Below are 21315 nucleotides of genomic sequence, written 5' to 3'. Positions count from 1 at the left end.
AATACAAAAATTAAGACCAATTTAAAAAAGATTAAACTAAGTCCCTGCAATATGTAAAACCCCAGTTAAAACCCCAATTAAAACTCAGCCTGAGCCGGAAAGCTCGAAGAGCCAGGTCTTCAGGTCTCGGCGGAATGATCGAAGGTCGGGGGCAGTCCTAAGCTCCGCAGGCAGCTGGTTCCAGAGGGCAGCTGGTTCCAGAGGGCAGGCGCCCCTGGAAATATGTCTCTCATAACACTCCATATGATTAATCTAGTCAATGGAAATCACAGTGAACCCATCTAATGGAAACAATGTTTATATTTCTACATATAAAGTCAGTATTTATTCCTTAGAGGGGAATCCCTTCCTCTACCAGACTTTAGAGGTTTGTGTGATCTTGCCTTTGCAGCCAAATAGGGTATCCACAGCATTGGGAGAACCAAGTTTTTCAGAATAATAACACATCTTTAAGAATAAAATAAGGGACGTGGTGGCTCAGTGGGTTAGGATGCTGAGCCTGTCGATCAGAAGGTCGGCAGTTTGGCGGGTCGAATCCCGAGTGCCGCGTAACAGAGTGAGTGCCTGTTACTCGTCCCAGCTTCTGCCAACCTAGCAGTTCGAAAGCATGTAAAAATGCAAGTAGAAAAATAGGGACCACTACGGTGGGAAGGTAACAGCGTTCTGTGCGCCTTTGGTGTCTAGTCATGCCGGCCACATGACCACGGAGACATCCTCGGACAAGTGCTGGCTCTTCGGCTTTGAAACGGAGATGAGCACCGGCCCCTAGAGTCGGAAACGACTAGCATGCATGTGTGGGGGAACCTTTACCTTTACTAAGAATAAAATTGAGAGGAAATTTTCCAAAAAACAACAAGTGAATATTGAGCATGCTCCATGGCATCTGGATGCTGGGTCTGCAAGCAAGCGGAAGATCATGTTAGCAGAGAGCAGAATCAAGTATCTTAGAATACAAATCTGATTGGATGAAACAGGGTACCTATAGAACAACATTTTGTTGAAGATTTCAAAACAGGAAATAATTTACTGTATGGGTCAAAAAGTCAATGCAACATGTTTGATTAGAGCCAGAAATTCAGAAAAATCTCCACTAAGATTGGGAGCAAGTTGATTCTCAGTCTAACCTACCTTTTTAGGTTACAGCTGTTTTGAGAATAATGAAGTGGTAAAGCTGTGACCTCCTTGAGATAAGACAAAATATAATTGAAAATTAATAAATACTGGGTAATCTTTGCTTAAGCAATGTGCTTAATCTTTTTTTTCCCAATGGCCTTGTGGATAACAATAGAAGGCATTAAAACGTTATTTAATTTCCTCATAAAAATATAAATTTATTATTATTACTATTGCCAACATATGTGAACTGAAGATTATATATTTTTAGATGGACTAAATTAGATGTAATTTGGAAGATCCGTGCACTGTGTATCTACAGTAGTCATTTTATATTAATTGTAAAAACAGGAACCAAGGGTTAATTTTTCTATAACAAGCTGTTTTTGTGGTTAAAATAATTCCTCACTGCTTCTTGTTCTAGTAGGGAAAATCTGCAGATAACCATATATTACCTGTCCTCCCCCCCAGCCCAAAGAAATTGTAGTTTCTGAAGGAAAATTGCCAGAGTGGGAAGGATTGGGATAAGTGCTACAAAACCTGTGCAACTATGTCAACATTTTTTTTTAAAAAATGTGGAGATATCTTGTTCAGAGATTTATCAGAAATTTATCACTTCTGAGAGAGGACAGTAATTCATAGGGCTCACTTTCATCCAAAACATGAGGTTTCACATTCTATCAGAAGGAAGAATACACACATGGCACTTTGAAAGTTTTTATTTAGGGAAGTGCATGATATATAAACCATGCCCAAAGCAGGATTCTCTATTATCTCCTGGCACAGCCGCTTAATGCAATTGGCCACCCTGGGAGAAAATCAAAATGAAATATTTTGCATTATGGAATGGGAAAGAGACAGTTGTTTCCTGGGCGACTTATGGCAGTCCCACTGGAACTGTTCATACTGAGGGTCACACTTTTGAGAATCTTGGCTGAAGATCTAAGTTCTGTTGGGCTATTTCAGAAAGAGCTAACATATAGTGGTGTACAAACCCTTTCAATTAAAGGGGCTATCGAGCAGTTATTGAGAAGATTAGTGTCCTGTTTATGCATCAAAAGGTTTCTGAGGCTTGATTCCTCAGGGACTGTGCTGGAGAGTGTGAAAGGCTACGTAGACATGAATGCAAGTGTCTTGTGTAGATAATCAAGGTCCATATCACTGTCATGACAATCCAATGAAACCTTATACTAGTTGTGGTGGCTCACCAAACAAGTTATTTTTAAAAAGGCAACAGCAAAATACCCAAAGTTGTAATTCAGTTCCCAGATCTTTTTATTAAGACTTTTGTTATAGTTTGACAAGAAGAGCCATGTGTACAGCACAGAAGATAATAGTACTAAATACTGTCTGGGATACAGTAACAGCACTAACAGCACTACAGTCTAATGGTTCTTCTTTTTCATTAAATACATCCACAAGTTAAATTCACTTTGCAACATCTTGTGGCTTCAAATTCCCAATAATTCCATGAATACCGGTATCATATATAGAAAGGGAATTTCCTACTGAAGAAGCCAGGAATACACACAGTAGAGTCTAAAACAAAATACTATCTGCAGACAATGCTAGGTTGGCACTTACATGTTGAAGCATCTGCAGGAGCCTGCCAGAAGGTATCTAAGATTAGCAATGTCCATCTGTAATAAAGTCCAGGAACCATTCAAATTTCTACAGTGAAATAGCAGCAATGTTGGCCAACAAGTTGGTCCACACAGTAAAAGGCTGATCATGAAACAGTTCAAATGCTTGTACTGGTTGTCAGCCCATCTTGACATTGATACCATGGAGTAACCCTGGATGTCTCAGATACATTTTTATATACTGAATACACAGCAAGCAGGATTACAGCAAATAGATGGGTCCTTCCAGCTTACATTCTCCTTGTATACACTTTTAACAGGAAAATTGCTTGAGCCAATCCCAGCTTCTAGTCAAACTCATTGAGGGTTCAACAGTCCTGAAAAAACAAGGATTTTCAGATTCTTTCACAGTAAAAGATTACAAACAGGCAATAAAATAAAATCCAACCAATCCCCCTCTTGTCTCTGTCTCATGGCCAAAGTTAGGGTTAGTTCTTCCAGTTTAGACTGAACAGATCTGGTGCTGGTGACACTATTAAATACTTTTTGCTTCTCCTTGACTACTGGGACTTGAATGGATTTAAAATAAACTTATTTATAGCTACTTGAAATGAGAAAAATGGGAGTTTTCTTCTAGAAGTTCCAAAGCTGCTTCAAAGGGAAGAGCAGCAGTGATTCATTCGTCTTTCTAAAGGCTTCAGAAAATGCCCAGATGTGGCTTGGCTGACCCAGAAGGAGAAGACAAAAGCACAGAGGAAACTGAGAGTATCATATCTGACCAACTACACACAGAGCATTTTTGTTATTAGCTCTAGGTACACAATATCTAGAAACTTCTATCATGCCACATTTCCATCTCCCATCAGTAGAAGGATCATCAAATAATTACAAGGTAGCATTGGCTCACAAAAACAAAGGTGACCCCACCCACCCACTCATTTTTGACTGTACGAATATTGTTCTGGAATATGGCACCTAATGTTTATAGAAATACCAAATACACAAACCTGCATCTGAAATGGTACATCTTTATTTATTTTATTTTATTTATTTTAATTCCATTTATATCCCGCCCTTCTCCGAAGACTCAGGGCAGCTTACAAGCTTAGCAGTAGCCTTCATTCTATGTATATGCTTGCTTATTAGGGCTTTCACACACACCCCAAGCGGCATTATTACAAAGTCAGCTTAATTGCCCCCAACAATCTGGGTCCTCATTTTACCTACCTCGGAAGGATGGAAGGCTGAGTCAACCTTGAGCCTGGTGGGATGCGAACCTGCATTAATTGCAGGCAGCTGGTGTTACTTAAGGAGGCATTAGCCCACCGCGCCACCAAGGCTCTTCAGCTGTAATCTTTTATTTATTTTTATTATAGTTATATCCCTGACTTTATTATTTTTACAAAACATCTCAAAGCAGCAAACATATCTAATATTGCTTCCTCCTCCTCCTCCTCCTCCTCCTTCCTATAGTCCCCACAAAAACAACCCTGCGAGGTGAGTTGGGCTGAAACAGGGTTAGTGGCCCAAGGTCACTCAGCTGGCTTTCATGACTAAGGCAGCATTCGAACTCACATTCTTTCATTTTCTTGCCTGGTGCCTTAACCACTAGACCAAATTGGGTTGCATGGGCATCTCCAGGAAAAGGTAATCTCTAAATGGAATGCCATGAAAAGCGAAGAAATATCACCGTACTGCCACTGAAGAAAGATGAAATTTCCCTTCCCTGGAAAGAGCATTGCTTTCATAAAGGATTCAGAATTCTATTCTACTACAATTTCCTTTGGAAACACAACTTGATAACAGTGTGTAAGGCAACCTTTGATAACCTGGCTCTTTCCTATATTCGCATCTTTAGACAGAACAGCTAAATGGTCATGCTGATAACAGGTAATGAGAACTCCATGCAGACTAAACCATTTAGGAAACCCCAAGTGCAAAAAGGCTGCTCACAGGCAATAGCACTTAATATTGCTTCACAATGCTTTATAACCCTCCCTAAGCAGTTTATAGTCAGCATATCCCCCCAACAATATGGCTCCTCGTTTTACCGACTTCAGAAGGATGAAAGGCTGAGTCAACCTTGAGCCGGTCAGGATCAAACTCCTGGCAGTGGGCAGAGTTAACCTGCAGTACAGCATTCTAACCACTGCGCCACCACGGCTAAACAGAATTAGTCCCTGAAGATATCCTTTCCCTTAGGAGAAACTGTAACCCAAGCTACTGAGGTACTTCTCAACTTATGACCACAATTGGGGCAAGAATTTCCATTACTAACCAAGGTGGTTAAGTCAGTCACACCTGATTTTATGACCTTTTTGCCATGGTTGTTAAGAAAATCACTGCACTTCTTAAGTGAATCATGTAGTTATTAAGCATGCCTGGATTTCACCATTGATTTTACTTGTCAGAAGCTGTCTGAAAAGTTTGAAAAAGATGATGTACCACCCTGGGATACTACAACTGCAATAAATACATGCCAATTGTCAAGTGCCTGAATTCTGAACACAAGACTGTGAGGATGTGCAATTGTCTTAAGTGAGAAGACTTGTCATAAGTCATCTTTTTCAGTGCTGTTGTAACTTTGATCAATCACTGAACAAATGGTTGTAACATGAGGACTACCTGTACAGGATACAGATTCACAGTTTGGACAAGGAGAATTTATTATGCAGATTATCCTTATAATACCAGCTTAAAAAATGGGTGTAGATAAATGGAGTGCTATGCCCAAGTTTGAGAACATCCAGCTGATAACTAAATGAGTGGATTTTTAATTCATAGCATTAATTGGCAGGCCAGCTTTTTCTTTGAAGTTAAAACGAACCCATTAACTGATAACTCGGTTCTCCCTTCCATTGCTGATCTTATGCTAGCATTATCTTTTATGAGAAGGTAATGCTCTGAACATAAGTTTTTCCTGATGGAAAAATATGCCTCAAGGGGCTGAACAAATCCTGTTCTCTCCAGAACTGGAGTTCCTTGTTGGGGAAAAGTTTATTGGTTAAATTTCATCCTGTTAAACAGCTGCTATTTAGACTTGAAAAAAATAGCAAAGAAGGGGGACTAAACCCTCCAGAGTTTCATATTATTGGCCCAATATCCTCTGTAGTTTTTATGATAGCCAAGTCATGATCAGAAATTGTTCCAGCTGATTCACATATGCATGTCAACATTGCATCACTCAGTGATTAATCACTCTGGCTTGCAGCTGGCATTATGAAGTGCCTCAGTTAAAAAGCACATTAGTTCTAATGACAAGTGTTTCATCTCTAATGGTTGTTTCACTTATACAAGGCACAAGCTAAGTAGTCGACAGCTGTATTGAGTTTGCTATAAGCAGACTGGAACATCTCTATGAAAGAGGAAATCTATGCAAATCTAATATTGCTTCTAGAATCTCACACAGCTAAGAAAGGGCAAATCTTGAAGGGGGGAGTGTGGGAGATTAGGGAGGAAACAGGTATATCAGTTCATTTCCCAGGAGTCCGAATTTGCAATTCTTGGCAATCAAAGGACTTACGTAGCATCTGTGATCTTAAAACTCCAAGTGAGTAGAGCAGCTTGTAATAGATAAGATTTTTTTGGGGGGGAGTACAAACCAGAAATAGTCAACCAGCTCAAAATACATAGAAGACCCTATCTTGCATAAAAACAATATAAATATTATTTAGCCATAGCAATACAGTGTATTTTTATACACAACAGAGTACACAAATGCGTCATACATAACTACGCACAGACAAAGCAAGTGCTATAAAAGTGAACCAACCCTCAGTTCCTTTCATCATGCCCGTTTTACTGAAAGAAAACATCTAGGAACAATTAAATTCAAGTAATCTACAATGAGAATAAGAACCAAAAGTAATTTAATTACATTTGTCTTGATTTTAAAGTTTCACATATAATTGCTAGAGGGTGAGCTTTGCAAAACTCCGGTGGCTGATAAATGGGGATCACTGTACTCAGTAAACTGTTTCTATATTGAGTCAGATATTGGTCTGCAGTCGTTCATTATCTGTATAGACCATCAGCAGCAATCTAGAATGCCAGGCTGGAGTTCTTTCCAATCTTAGCTGAGTCTGTTGGGATTTTTGATACATGTCAACCGGGTGCCTCTCTCTAAGCTATTGCTTTATTAGAGGGACAGAAGAGGGAGTGGAGATTGCATGAATAAAGATTTTGCAACCTGAACTTCCGCATGTTCCCTCAAAAATATGTTCTGCAGGATATTCCCTAATAAACATACAGAAAATTATATTTTTCAAATCCCACTCCCCAAACTGAACTGATTTCTATTTTAGTTTTGGACCATTTTTTTACAGTAGCTAGTAACTCTTTATACAAAATTAATACATTTCAATCAAACCAAGACATTTGCGCACATGTAATTTTGTAGCCTAATCTTTTGGATATACTTGATTGTGATCTTTTTTGCTGAAAGGGGTAAAACTGGATGAGCATTTGAGAGACAACTCAGACTGACAGTTCTGTTTCCATAAATGCTGGAGGAATTAAAGGCTTGCTTTTTCTGCTAAGACTGTACTTGATCCAAATAATCTATTTATTACAATAAGCAAACACTAACTGATGTCCTTTTTTAAACTATAAGCACAAAAGGAATCTTACTGGCAAGTCAGAAAAAACCACTAGTACAGATGATTTCTGGGCAGCTCAATTACTGCTATGACATTTAAGCATACTGACTAGCTAACACCCTCTTATTTCCATTTTCTCTACTCTCCTTGTGCTCCTCTGAGAAAAAAAAAACAAAGATATTTAAGAATTGAATATTCACATGCAAACTATTTCACATGTACATTGTGCCTTTGGACAAAGCAACTTGACACAATAGTATATATAAAGGCTGCATTCTTGTTTTAAAAGGATCAGGCTAATTTTCCAGGAGTCAGTCTCTGTCAATGTCACTCATGTCAAAGGCTGCTCCTTGATGCATTTCTGATTTATAGGTATGATGAAGACACAGAAGTCTAGTTATTTTAGCATGCCTGGCTGATATGTTTGCTGTAATGTGTATTGCAGTTGAACAATTTGCTGGAAACATAATGTTGCCCAGGATTAGAAATGCAAAAATATTGTCTTATCAACATTCCCTCTGTGCATCCACCAAGAATGAGTAAGGCTAAAAATGTTGCATCTTTTTTGCATATTGTAGAGTTATGGAGGGTTAAGCAATAGCAATAGCCATAGCAATAGCCTTTAACACGCCAGGCAAAGCATGCTGGGGCCTCTCAAATCAACAGATGTTCTGCACCCCTTCACTAGATCAGCTTGTCAATTCATATCTGCCTTGTATTCCTACTAGAGATCTACATAAAACAGTGTATGTATATGGGTACAGTTGATTTACACAGTGTCTTTGCACCATTCCAAAAATCAATTCTGTGCCTGTACAATCCCACACAGTCATCTGTGTCGCTGGCTCAGCTACAGCTAAAATTTCCATTTGTAATTGTTTTAATTCTATAGGTAGCCTATTTTTCTGTTGCTGGGAAGCCTTGCCTCACCTCATCTCAAAGCAGCCATCATTCCACTGCTCCTCCCTTGTGCAGCTTCTATATTCTGTTCCTGGTACTTCTCTGCAAGCATCCCAAACTATTACTCCCCCCATCCCCACTCAAGCTACCCTAGTAAACTTGCAAGAATGCTTAAAAATAATGGAGAGAGCCCTGGTTGCAGAAATGCTAACATACTATACAGTAGTTTCATCATGATAGCTTGCAGGAGACTTTTCAGCGTAACCAAGGAAAGGCATCTTCGCAACTAAGAATTTTTCCTTAAAGTCAAACCATTCAGCATTTATTGGTAAACAATCAAATGTACAGAACACCAGCTGAAAATAACAGCCGGATATATACACCATCAATTTAACTCATTTCTCTTTTGTATGGAGTAGAGATGAAAACATGTTTGTTGGTCCAGGACTGGTGATAGCTCATATTTTTGTACCGTCCTTTTGATTTCTTAGAGATGAACTCTGACTGACTCAAGGTGTTCTTGTGCTTTCAGAATTTGAAGACAGCAGAAATTAAGATGATCACAAGTTGTCTTTGAATTGTTTTTGGAAAACTGAAGAACAAAAGCAGTGGTAGTGTGGAAATATTTATTCATATATTTTTGTTCTCTTTTGTATTTAAGAATACCAGAATGAAGTTCTCAGAACTCTGAGTTCAAGAGTTTTAGGATTCAACAACCATTAGCTTTCCAACAGTTCTTTTCTTATAACAATTCAAAGAACTCTTCTGACAATTAGCAGAATCCATTTGATTAATACCTAACAGAGCTCTCTCTTCGCTTATCAGGGCTGGTCTTACCACTATTGAAAAGTTTCTGCTAAGCTTTCTGGTGTCTTACTCCCCAATTCTAGTTTTTGTTCTCAAAGCAGCAGGGATATTAGTCATACTTTGTACACTAAGTTGCATAATGCCAAGTCTAAAAATTGCATAGTGGGGCTACATGTCACTTCTAATAAACACTGGCTCAAACAATATTATCCTTGCTGATTAAAAATACTTGGTGCACTAAAGTTTCTTAAATGTCAAAAGGTTAAAAAGGCTCATCTTTGCTTTAAGCAAAGATCAGATTCACACCCAACTTCTGTCTGGTGCCAGATTCCAAGCAAGTAACAACCTCTGTCTGCCTATGTGGAGCCTAATTATTCCCCCACCTGCTATCATGCGCCCCTCTTCAACCCACAATCCAAGTTGCTTTTTAAAAGATTGGCAAATCATTTAGCACAACAAAATCATTCCTGGTTTTTTTTTAACTTGCTTCCTTACAAGCTTCCTGCATTAGTACGAGGAAACGGTCTGTAGAACATGTACACGGAATGGTGAAATCTCACTGAGGTAATTTGATTAAACTTCCTGTCTTACAAAAGGCCACAGCTGTCTAATCAGGAATGAGTTAGACGACTGTGACTGAATTCAATCCAGGTCTTTGCACACCTTCTGTTTTACTGTTTCAAATATTACAAGAAACAATTTTGTACAAAACACTGGACACCAATCAAGGAATAGCGAAAGCCCAAATCTATACAACTGCTGGCCATTAAACTATCACTACTCAGGTGTACTAGCCCTCCAATAATTCATAAATCTCTCTTTCCTCACATCCCACCTATCTGCCTTCCAGAGCCTGCAAAAGCAAAGCTTCCAATGGAACAGAATATCTGTAGCCCAGAGTTGAACAATGGAGTCTTTGGTGTTTTCTAAGCTTTACTGTTGTTTACAGATGTTTCATTATCCAACTAGGTAACCTAGTCTGTCGGTTTGCATCCTGTTTATATGCAACAGTCCTGCCAGAATTGGCGGGGGTGTGGTTTTCTCCTTTATAGTTTCTGATAAAAACCGCCAAGGGAAAAACCTATACCTGGCACATTAAATAAATAAATAAAACCTTTATTGTCAAAGTACAACATGTGTACATTGAGATTAGCTGAGCCTCCCCCCGTGCTCTCTCCCCCCAACACACAGTGACAACAAACCCTCCATCCCACCACACTATGTGAACCAACTACACCACACACCGGCCTCCCAAGTCAATTCTGCATAAGATTATGTCCCATTTAAAAGCCTAACAGCCCACAGATAAAAGCTATTTTTCAGCCTGTTGGTACGGCTGGCTATTGTATATTAAACTATACAATATTAAACTATTGTATATTAAAAAGGGAGAAAACCTCACGCTCACTAGGAGTGATGATGAAATGTCTACAAGCAAACAACCACACTGGGAGACCACCAAAGACTCCAAAGCAAAAATCAGCTGAGCATTTAATGCACTATGACTCAAGACCAAAAGGCAGTCACTAACATAGAAGAGGGAGATGTTGCTGTAAAACAATCACCTTGTAGGAGAAATGGGCAGCATAAAAATTTAATCAACTGATCAATCAATCATAGGATTGCTTTAATGTAAGGGCAGCTGACAACTGTTTTCACTGTTTTCTCTAACAGCTGAAATTTAAAATGCAGATTCATGAAAGAACTTGTTATGAATCAATGGGGTGTAAAGCTGTATAAAATAATATATAACAAATCTACAGTACCCCCAGGCTAAAATGTCATAAAATTAAAAACAGCAGATTTTCAAATCGGAATCCAACTTTAAGCTTGTACAAAACTGTTTTTCCAAACCGCAGGAAAGGCAAAAATGTATCTCTGCATACAAATGAGAAAGATTGCTGCTGCCTCCCTCAATTGCTCTCTGATATCCTGCAAAGTGAAAACATCCCAATTTGCAGGCACAAAATGTCTGATATTATACAAGTCAGCTACTTGATCGCTAAACGGCACCTACTGTATTTTCTCTCTTCCATAGAATCCTGTTATCCTGGTCAGACATAAAGGTCTAAAGGGCACCTATTGCAGTGAAGCTGCACAAAGGAAAAGTGTGAACAAACAGGTTTCCTAAAATAACATTTCCTCAATCAGAAATAGCAGGAAGGGTCCTAAGGAATTCCAGTAATGATCCCACACATTATCAACAAGAAAACAATATAAGCAATCATTTATTTTTAAAAAATCACTGGAATTCCTAAAAATTTATTTTCAAAAGACGATGTTATAGAAAAATACATTTAATTTTATTTAAATATAATTGGGTGAGAAAGAATGCTGAGCACTCAAGCCATTCTAAAACTAAATTAAGGATGTTCTATCATCTCAAACCATTTTGCACTGTCATGCACAAGTGGACACTCTTATTTAATAAATGGAATTTCAAGAAGTATGCTTTGATTTGAAGAGCCAAGAATCATTGCAGGTAAGGTACTGAAAAGTCCTGTTCTCTTTTGTAAAAAAGGTAAAGGTAAAGGTTCCCCCGCACGTGCGTGCTAGTCGTTTCCGACTCTAGGGGCCGGTGCTCATCTCCGTTTCAAAGCCGAAGAGCCAGCGCTTGTCCGAGGACGTCTCCGTGGTCATGTGGCCGGCATGACTAGACGCCAAAGGCGCACGGAACGCTGTTACCTTCCCACCGTAGTGGTCCCTATTTTTCTACTTGCATTTTTACGTGCTTTCGAACTGCTAGGTTGGCAGAAGCTGGGACGAGTAACAGGCGCTCACTCTGCTACGCGGCACTCGGGATTTGACCCGCCAAACTGCCGACCATCTGATCGACAAGCTCAGCGTCCTAACCCACTGAGCCACCGCGTCCCTCTTTTGTAGTCAGTCATTATTAGCATATTCTAGCTGCAGTCCCATAATACTTTCACTAACATTTATTTTCCTTTTGAGTACTGTAGACGTGAATGAATAATCCTCATGAATTCTTTGGTTTTAGTCCTTTCGGCAGAAACACATTTGCAAAGAGGCTTGGAAGGAAACAGTAGACCTTGGCTGGAAAACTGATACTGGGATGCCGAATTATAATTCTGAGTATTATAATCTTCATTCTTTGGATTAGATATATTAAATACATGACTGAATTATAAACAAAAGGGGAATTAGATTATGTATTCCAGTTTTTGCTTTTATTTGCACTGACATTGCAAAGTTGACTTCAGGAGGTAAAATTCTACCTTGGTGGTTAATGGTATTATCCTCTTGTCTTGAACAGTTCCCCTGAGTAACCAGAAAACATTTGGGCTGGCTGAATCTAAAGCTGAAAGATTTCACTGCCTTTTTCAGATAAAGGAGAACCCTGAATCTACCCTTTGTGTTAAATTGGGCCATTTGTGTGTTCAACCTTGTATTTGCAGAAATGTTTATACATTGTGGTTCTACCAAAGGAAATGTTTTCAATCTACAGTGATGCTATTTTCAATCCTATTCAGTTTCATAAAGCTTGCACAGAAGAAACTTGCACATGCATACAGAACTGATGAAGCAATGAAATGCTGGCTATGTGGCTTTCAGATTGCAAAACAGTATCCCAAACTGAGTCTGGTCCATAGTTGGGCCCATTACAAATAATGATATTTTCTTCTCAGATACCCCAATGAAAATAGGAGCCACATATATCAGTGCCTTATCACTACACCGATTATCTGAAACTGTACTATTTCCCTCAGCTGAATAAAGTATACAGCATTCAGCATAATTCTTGCATGACTCATTACCTACTGAGAATTGAGAGCTTAATAAGCAAATGAATACACTTAATTAGTCAAATCACACAATGCCAAAACACACCGTTATGGAACAAATGCCTCACAAACCTGCTGGATTTAAACAGCATATTACTCACAGTACAAGGCAGAGGAATTCATTCACAGCTATCAAAGCATAGGGCTTTTACACGTGGCTAAAATCTTGCATCTTTGTCTCCTTCCATTAGAATCTGGGGTACATAGGTCACCTTCAAAACAGAATAGGGCAGGCAGAGAGCAAAATTTGAGAGATCCTCTACTCAAATCTCCTATTAGCCTTTATTATTTTCAGACTTTTTTTCTGGGGTTGAAAGTCTCTGCCCAATGATAATTTTAAGGTGAAAATGCTATCTATGCTTCTTGACTTTAATAACAACCAGACACAGCTTATGCTCTTCTTTAAAACACTGGCTTTCAGCTTCTCAGTCAGAAGCCCTTTAACAATTGCCTCCTAAAGCCAGATGAGTCATATCAAGACCCATAGTGTCATCCCCTCCTTCCTTCTGAAAGACAAGAGACAGGAAGAAGGTTGAGAGAGAATAGGAAAAGAGTGAACAGTGTTGGCAGACTTCACTAAGTCTGAAGAGAAGAGAAAAGACAATTTGCTTTGTCTTTTCCATGGTCTGTCCTGGATCACACTAACAGTCACAGCACAGTAAGGTGGGCAAGAAGAGCAGTAGAGGAACAAAATAAAACATTTTGTGCTCTGGCATCATGGACATCCAATTGAGTTTTATATTTGTATTGTGGCTTTAGGTTTTATAAGGCAACCTACTAATGCAAGAAGCAAACGGATGGAATAAAGGCTTTGGAACAGCAGCTGTCCTGTTTTCATGGAATCATAGAAAAAACCACGATCTTTATATCAAATCAACTGTATATTTACACATGTACAAACCCTGGGAATCAGCACATTCCAGATGCTGTGGAAATATACAGTAACTCTCGGCATTTCTAGGTACTGTGACCAATAATTATAGGAGTTGTGTAATACAGCAAAATCCGGAGTGCCACGAGTTGCCTACCACCTCCAAAATATGGTTTATTTCAAAAAGGATGAGGACAAACAAAGGGGTCTGGTAGCAAGCTACAGTGACATACCTGTTAGGAAAGTGGTAAATGGCTACGAAGAGCGCATTTTAATAATTTTTGTGCTGATTTTTAAGAGCACAAGTTAGATAAGCAACTTTCCCAGCAATATGTACAGATGCTAGTTAGAAGTCATTCTATGTGCATAAAAATGCATTTGTTTGTTGCCAAGTAACTGACTAGATGCATAAAGAGATCTGTGCCACCATTAGTGCTTTTAGATGCATCCTTTATTGTGTAAGTGTACTGCCTCAAACATGGGCTGAATAACTTCCTGTTTTTCCCTCCCTATTTTTGCTATGTTTTTAACCATTAAAAGAAGTCTGTTAAATAGCAAGATATAAAGATGTGTCTTTTCATTAGTGTTCCTGGGAATCCTCTGTTTGGATGCATCACAGAAAGATAGGGGATATTATTCTCTCATATCCAACAGTTTTAGAAGTTCAGCATTCTCCATGTGCAGCTACCCATACTGCATATTTGCACAGTTACAAGTGGTAATATAGGACCCCATGCACATGGAATGAACTACATAGCCTTATGGTGAATCACTCATTTCAGTAACTATATGTGTCTGCTTACATATTTACCTTTAGTTTATGATTGCTCAAACCTACAAGAGTGGGAAGCTATCAACAGTTTGAGAGCAGGAAACTAAATTTCATTTTTAATGTGTGTCATTGTGCCCACGGTAAAAAATGACAATAAAGGTTATCATCATCATCATTAACAACCTGGTAAAATTCATAATTCCATGTAACAATGAAAAACTATGAAAATAGGAAGCCTGCCTTGAAATGAAGCCAGGACCATGCATATGTTCTTATCTGCTATTTACTTACATCAGATCCTTCTATATTCATAGGCATGAATTTGAGCAATTCATATTGTACATTAGATTATGCAAACAGGCACATTCACTGTATATTTGACTACATATGATTCTCAGTTTGTTCACCTGCCCTTTAGAAATGATAATTATGTAAATTGCCAAAGTCCATAAAATAATCTTTCCAAAGTGTAAGTTTTTAAAAGGCTATTACATGTAAAACCTCCTGCCCCTATCTGCCATCCTCAGCCCTCAAATTCCTCTGCCATAAAGAGCTGTGGTGGTGCAGTGGTTAGAATGCAGTACCGCAGGTTAACTCTGCTCTCATTGCCAGGAGTTTTGATTCCTTTGATTCTGACCGGCTCAAGGTTGACTCAGCCTTCCATCCTTCCGAGGTCGGTAAAATGCGAAGCCTGATTATTGGGGGCAATATGCTGACTCTGTAAACCACTCAGAGACGTCTAAAAGCTATTGCTATTTAAAACAATCTCCCCTAAATATGTCTTACTCTTTCATTTGTTAGTCCCAAACCACCCAATCCTATGAAAGTATGGATGGGCAAACATTTATCTCCTAAAAACCTAATTTCTTTAGGGATAATTTGGGAAAGGGATAACATTAAGCAGTCCACCTATTCCTCTTCCAAGCAGCTAATTCTTAGTAGAGGTTTGACCTGACTAATTTCAACGTTTTAAAGCTGAGTGCTACTTGAAGGATGAAATCTGATTTTTTTTTCTGTCGTGTTCCGCTCTGACTTGATTGCAACTTCCCTCACCCACCCACACCTGAGTATTAATATATTCTACAAAGTTTCTTTACAAGTTGTTACTTTCAGGACACGCACAAATCTTCATTGTGAGATGCCATCTCTGAAGACTGCACAGACCATTCATGTTTGCTGCGTGCATCAGAAAGGTCCTGCATAGAGTGAGCTTCATATCTAGATGTTACAGATATTAAAACAGGCTCTGCATTATTTATTTAGAACTCAGAAATCCATTTCATAACCAATCAGTTCATTTTAGCTCAGGAGTGTCAAACTCAATTTCATTGAGGGCCGCATCAGCATTGTGGTTGCCCTCAAAGGGCCAGGTGGATGTGGCCTGGGTGGGCGTGGCCTACTGTATGGGCGTGGCTAAAGTGCGTATGGCCTACTGGGTAGGCGTGGGCAGCTCTACATCGTTCGCATCAAGGCTACCTATGGGGGCCTGTGCAGGAGTGGGACAGATCTGAGGGTCTCTGGCAGAAGGAGGGTCTCTGGGCCAGGGCCAAGGCAGTGGGGGCTGTTCCCTCACTGTTTCCAGGATGGCTTCGCGGGCCACATGAAACCACTTCGTGGGCCAGATCTGGCCCCCGGGCCTTGTGTTTCACATGTCTGATGTAGCTCAATAATATCTACATTGACCAGCAGAGACTTTCTAGGTTTTGGGACAGGAAATCTATCTCAGACCCATCTGGAGATGCCAAAATTAAGCTGGATTTTATAGAAATACATACATCCTATGATGCTAGGCTGTTCATATCTGATTCCATAAAACTATACTACATTTCAAGAAAAAAAACATTTAAGTTTGTTTGTAAGATTAGATGTTAAAAACAGAAATTAAAAAAATGGTGAAAGAAAAGTGACAAGATGCCACTAAGACAAGCATATCTCTACTCTAAACTCTTTACATGATTTTGAACCAAATGCATTGCTAATTCCTTTTGCCTCTATGTTTCCTTCTGTGTGCTGGTTTGTTTAAGAATGCAATTTCAAATTTATTTTTAAATCAGAAAATGCTTTTCTTAAGCAATCTTTAATTTACTCCCATGCTTGTGAACATACAATGCAATCTTTTTATTCTATTATCCCATCTTCCAGGCCTGGTATTTCTCCTCCTCTACTCTGCTGGGTTTTACCATAGTGCCAGATATGTGCTTAATCTAACGGGATAAAACACACCAAAGTACAATGCAAAATGGTATTAAATAACAACAAATGGAAATGGAAAAACAGGTATCTGAAGAAAAAACACATCTGGTATCTCATAATTAGAGATGTTATCTCCCAAGAAAGAGGTAGACAAAAATTATTCAATTCTATTAGAAGTTGTAAAGGCTTCTGCATCCAGGTACTTCATGACGTGAAGGCTAGCATACAACTTCCAGAATTCTCAACCAGCATGAAGCTGGGAATCATGAGAGTTATCTGAACTTCTGAAAGGCAAGCTAGATAGGATTTTGCTAACCCAACAGCTGAAGATGAAACAAAAGATTGTATGTGTAAGTGGTTTAGGAATGCCTTAACCATGGACTGGTTCTTCTTCTTTTGAATAAGATACAGGTTAGAGGAAAGTATTGTTCCCTTGAGCACAGCCATCACGTGTGTTTGGGGGGGCGGCAATGCGGGCATCACAAACCAAGGTCCTTATTCTATAATTATTAAATAATTTAAACTTTACAATGCAGTGGAGGAGAAGGCAACTGCTGCTTCTCCCATCTTTTTTCCCCTTAGTCCTTGCCTTCTTGCTTGCCAGAGCCAGTGCAAAAAGAAGTCAACTGACAGAACCAAGGCAAAAACAAAATATAGCTTGGGTCTCTCCCGATCATAAACCCAGAGAGTAGCATTGCCATTGTTTTGTCAGTAACAGCCAACTGCAAAACATGCCCCATATCCATTATTTAATATTTCACAACTTCCCCCCCCCCCCCCCCCCGTTCACCAACACACATCTTGCAATCACCTCCTTCATACCTTTCCGGATGCTACCATCAGCAGCACAAGAGAAATCCCCAGTGCTCAGGAGAAAGCAGGTTGCTGCTTTCTTGTTTTTGTCCCTGGTACTTGAGCCTCTCATGAGCTGCTTTTCCTCTTGCGGTGACGAAAGAGGTTGATCTTCATCTGACAGAACCACATTGGCATCTCCATTCTGCTTGGTGTCTTAGAAGGAGAAAGAAAGAAAGAAAGAAAGAAAGAAAGAAAGAAAGAAAGAAAGAAAGAAAGAAAGAAAGAAAGAAAGAAAGAAAGAAAGAAAGAAAGAAAGAAAGAAAGAAAGAAAGAAGAGAGAAAGAGAGAAAGAAAGAAAGAAAGAAAGAAGAGAGAAAGAGAGAGAGAGAAAGAAAGAAAGAAAGAAAGAAAGAAAGAAAGAAAGAAAGAAAGAAAGAAGAAAGAAAAAAAGAAAAACTTTTGAAGCCAGAATTAGTCAAATCTGCACCTGCTTTGGCAACAGGAAAATGAATAATTTATATATACTGTATATAAAAGATTATATGACATAATCCAGGAGAGGCAGCATTTTCATTTTTAGTGTCATTTCCCAAGTATATTGGAATCAATTTCTCACCTTCTTGACTGGAGTTTGGCGTTCAGTCCTTTCACCAATATATGATGGTGAATCCACTAATATTGAGGTGGGAAAGTATCAAAATATCAGTCCTATATAGACCACTATGTTTCAAGAGACACAGCTTATAGAAAATGTCTATAAACACGTACTGTGTATTAATGCTATGGTGACTGCAGTATGGTTTCCACAGAAACTGAGGTTTTCTAGAAACAGCATTCTGTTCATGATGAACGTATAGTCAGATATCACTCATAATATAGTAAATGTAACATTCAAGTACTAATAAAGTTGTTCTAGGCTAAATCTTTACTTCTCATAAATATTCCTTATCTGAGACTGGGGGGAAAAAATGATACAAATGACCTGCTCATACCTCGTGTCTCAGTCTTCTTGGTTCTCTTGCTGGGAGAATCATCCAGAAGCTCAGTCTTTGCAACGGATGAAAGCTGTGCCATATCTGGTCCCCTTAAGTTATTAGGAACAGGGCAGCCTTCCTCAGCCTAATATATTAAATGTACTGAAATCCCAGACTACTTTAATCCCAACACAACTGCAAAGCCATAAGATGAAGAAAGATTTCACAGGATTTGGATAATCATCCAACTTCTGTCAGGTGACAAGAGATGGAATCTGCCTACGATTTGTGCAAAACACTAAATCCGGTTTATTGTTCCAGCACATTGGGAAGACAATAGGTGGGGGGAAAGGTGTTATAGATTGGGTACACAATTTGAATTAAGCCCAAATGTGACTTATTTGGTTTTCATTTATTTACGTGCTGTGTGAAACCAGCCCTTGTGAGTGATAAATTATTGCCTGTAGTTTAGCATGGTATGAATCTAGTTAACTGGGCTTATTCAGTAAACAATGATTAAATGTGACTTTTGAATCAGGCCTGTGGCTTGGTCAACATGTTTACCCAGCAACATTGCACAGTCTGTTAATCCAATTGCTGAAATTATTTCATTGGCTTTCAGTTACAAATTGGAAGAAACTGAAAACTTAAAATAATGAAAAATTTGCTTTCTGTTATATGTGTTGCACTCCTAGGGGAAAACAAAGTGCTCCTTAGAGCTGAGATTTTCTTTTTAAGTTTTAATTTTGTTTGTTATTGAAATATAGAGACATGCCATTCAAGGCAAGTCTATTCCAGCCTGAGCCATACGATGAGGTATTTAAGCAGAGGTCTTCAAACTTGGCCCTTTTATGACTTGTGGACTTCAACTCCCAGAATTCCTCAGCCAGGCATGCTGGCTGAGGAATTCTGGGAGTTGAAGTCCACAAGTCATAAAAGGGCCCAGTTTGAAGACCCCTGTATTTAAGGAAGCAACCTTTGCAGGTGAAGACACAGTGGCAGATGAAGATCAAGGCTTCAGCACACCCTTGATACTCTGCTGTCCTTGCTGCTGTCTAACTGATGGCCTGAAGGGCCGCAGGCAGTCATAACCCATCCCATCTCCCGGGCCAGAGAATCAGTCACTTTCTTCGCAATTCTGCTAAGCTGCTGCTATATGCCATCAACACATATATACAACTGGTGATGATGGAGAGGTACCCTCAGCCATTGGGAATCCCTCAAGCAGAAATGCTGCTACTTCTTGGTCCAGACTCTAGCATGCTGAAGAAGAGCTGTCTTTTTCCATCTCTGCTCCTTGCTGTTTACCACAACACATCAGATCAAACCAGTATAAACTAGCATAAAAAAGTAAAAACAGTTTACTTTCTAGTCCTTCTGTCCTAAGATGCAAACTGTCTAATAGGTTGATAGTAGCAAAAAAGCCTTACAGGTCCTAAAGATTACAAAAACTTTCCGCCACTCTCTTTTTCTTCCATCAGCTAAAGTACAATTTCTAACATTGAGTTCTTTAAATAAGACCCTATTATTCTCAGCATATATATATCATAGCCCATGGGTCGACAACCTGCGGCTCCCAGCCGCCCGGTGCACGCGCACCTCTTCGAACGGGCAGTGGTGCACGCGCACCTCTCCAAATGGAGAGTGGCACCGCCCGTTCTGAGAGGTGCGCGCGCACCTTTCCGAAGGGCGGAGGTGCGCGCGCACCTCTCCAAGCCACCGCCGTCCCGTCCAGAGACCTGCCGCGTTCACGGCAGCTGTGCAAACGGGATGGCGGCGGTTTGGAGAGTGCGCGCGCACTCGCCAAACCTCCGCCATCCCGTCCGGAGACCTGCCGCGTTTGTCAAACATTGACGAACACGGCAGCTGTGCAAACGGGATGGCGGCGGTTTGGAGAGTGCGCGCGCACCTCTCCCAAGCCGCCGCCGTCCGGAGACCTGCCGACGTTTGGGGAGTTTTGGGGAGGTGCGCATGCACCTCCCCAAACCTCCCCAAACGTCGGCAGGTCTCTGTACCTCCGCGCGAACGGGCAGCGGCCCCGCTTGTTGCGAAAGATGCCGCGGCCCGTCTGCAAAGCTGCCGAAAGCGGCAGCTTTGCAGACGGGCCGCGGCAGCTTTCTCAACAAGCGGGGCCGCTGCCCGTTCCGAGAGGTGCGCGCGCACCTCCCCAAACCTCCCCAAACGTCGGCAGGTCTCCGTACCTCCGCGCGGGTTCTACTATAGACATATGGTGTCATACTAAGCATGCAGGCACTACTAGCAAGCCTGGCAGTGCTGCAACTTTTCATGGTGGCTGAAGTGTGAATCAGGTAAGCCATTCCCCCCCCTCCTCTGAATCTTTCTTCTGCTATGAATTGCCTCTGTGTTTTGGGGAGAATCAGATTGGGGAGGGGAGCAGTGCGTACCTGAAAGTGTTTGTACTAACACTGGAGGCTCTTGAAAAATCCTCACTGGATTGAGGGAACTGGAGCAAAACTTCAAAAAGTCCATCCCAACACCTGGAAACTTCCCAGACTCGACGTCAACTAACCCCTCTACTTCGGGCACTGCTGCACCCCAGTCTCACGGGGGTGCGGGCCGTCCCGGGCGCCCTCCCCTCGAAGTGGCCCCTCCCCTCGCCCCGCTCAGAGCGGCCCCTCCTCTTGCCGGTGAAGGCTCCAGGCACTTGGACGTCCTTGGAGTCGGCGTGCGGTGCGGGAGACCATGGCTTGTGCTCGGCTAGTTTCCCTCGCGCTGGGCTGCCTCGTACTGGCCAGTTCCTGCAGCAGAGGTGAGGTGAGGGGGGGGGCGGCCTCGCAGACCCAGCTCCCGGCAGGATGGAGCCTCTGCAGTTGCGCGGCGCCTGGAAAGAGCGCACGCGTTTTGCGCTCTCTAGTCCCGCGCGTGGTTTCTTTCCCTTGGCGCAG

General features: G+C 40.6%; 1 protein-coding gene across 5 annotated transcripts in view; it reads right to left on the bottom strand.

The window, feature by feature from the left end:
* Positions 1-871: 871 nt before the first annotated feature.
* The window catches only part of KCNC4 (potassium voltage-gated channel subfamily C member 4), a gene marked incomplete at its 5' end in the record, with an annotated part of 36203 nt that continues 15759 nt past the window's right edge, over positions 872-21315 (bottom strand). The window contains 5 exons of one of the 5 annotated variants that reach the window (XR_014025731.1): positions 872-896; positions 1129-1181; positions 2698-3073; positions 15570-15665; positions 17463-17648. Coding sequence is in view for 4 of the 5 variants with exons in the window: in XM_081322188.1 (XP_081178314.1) it covers positions 3072-3073; positions 15570-15665; positions 17463-17648 (284 nt within the window). Of the gene's footprint in view, positions 897-1128; positions 1182-2370; positions 3074-15569; positions 15666-17451; positions 17649-21315 lie in introns of those variants that run through there. The other 4 variants (XM_081322188.1, XM_081322190.1, XM_081322189.1 and 1 more) reach the window with 4 other exon arrangements.

The sequence above is a fragment of the Vipera berus genome, assembly GCF_964194415.1.
Source record: "Vipera berus genome assembly, chromosome: 3".
In the NCBI taxonomy this organism is placed as follows: domain Eukaryota; kingdom Metazoa; phylum Chordata; class Lepidosauria; order Squamata; family Viperidae; genus Vipera; species Vipera berus.
Note: the sequence above shows the minus strand (reverse complement) of the source record. Positions and strands in the feature narration are given on the sequence as shown.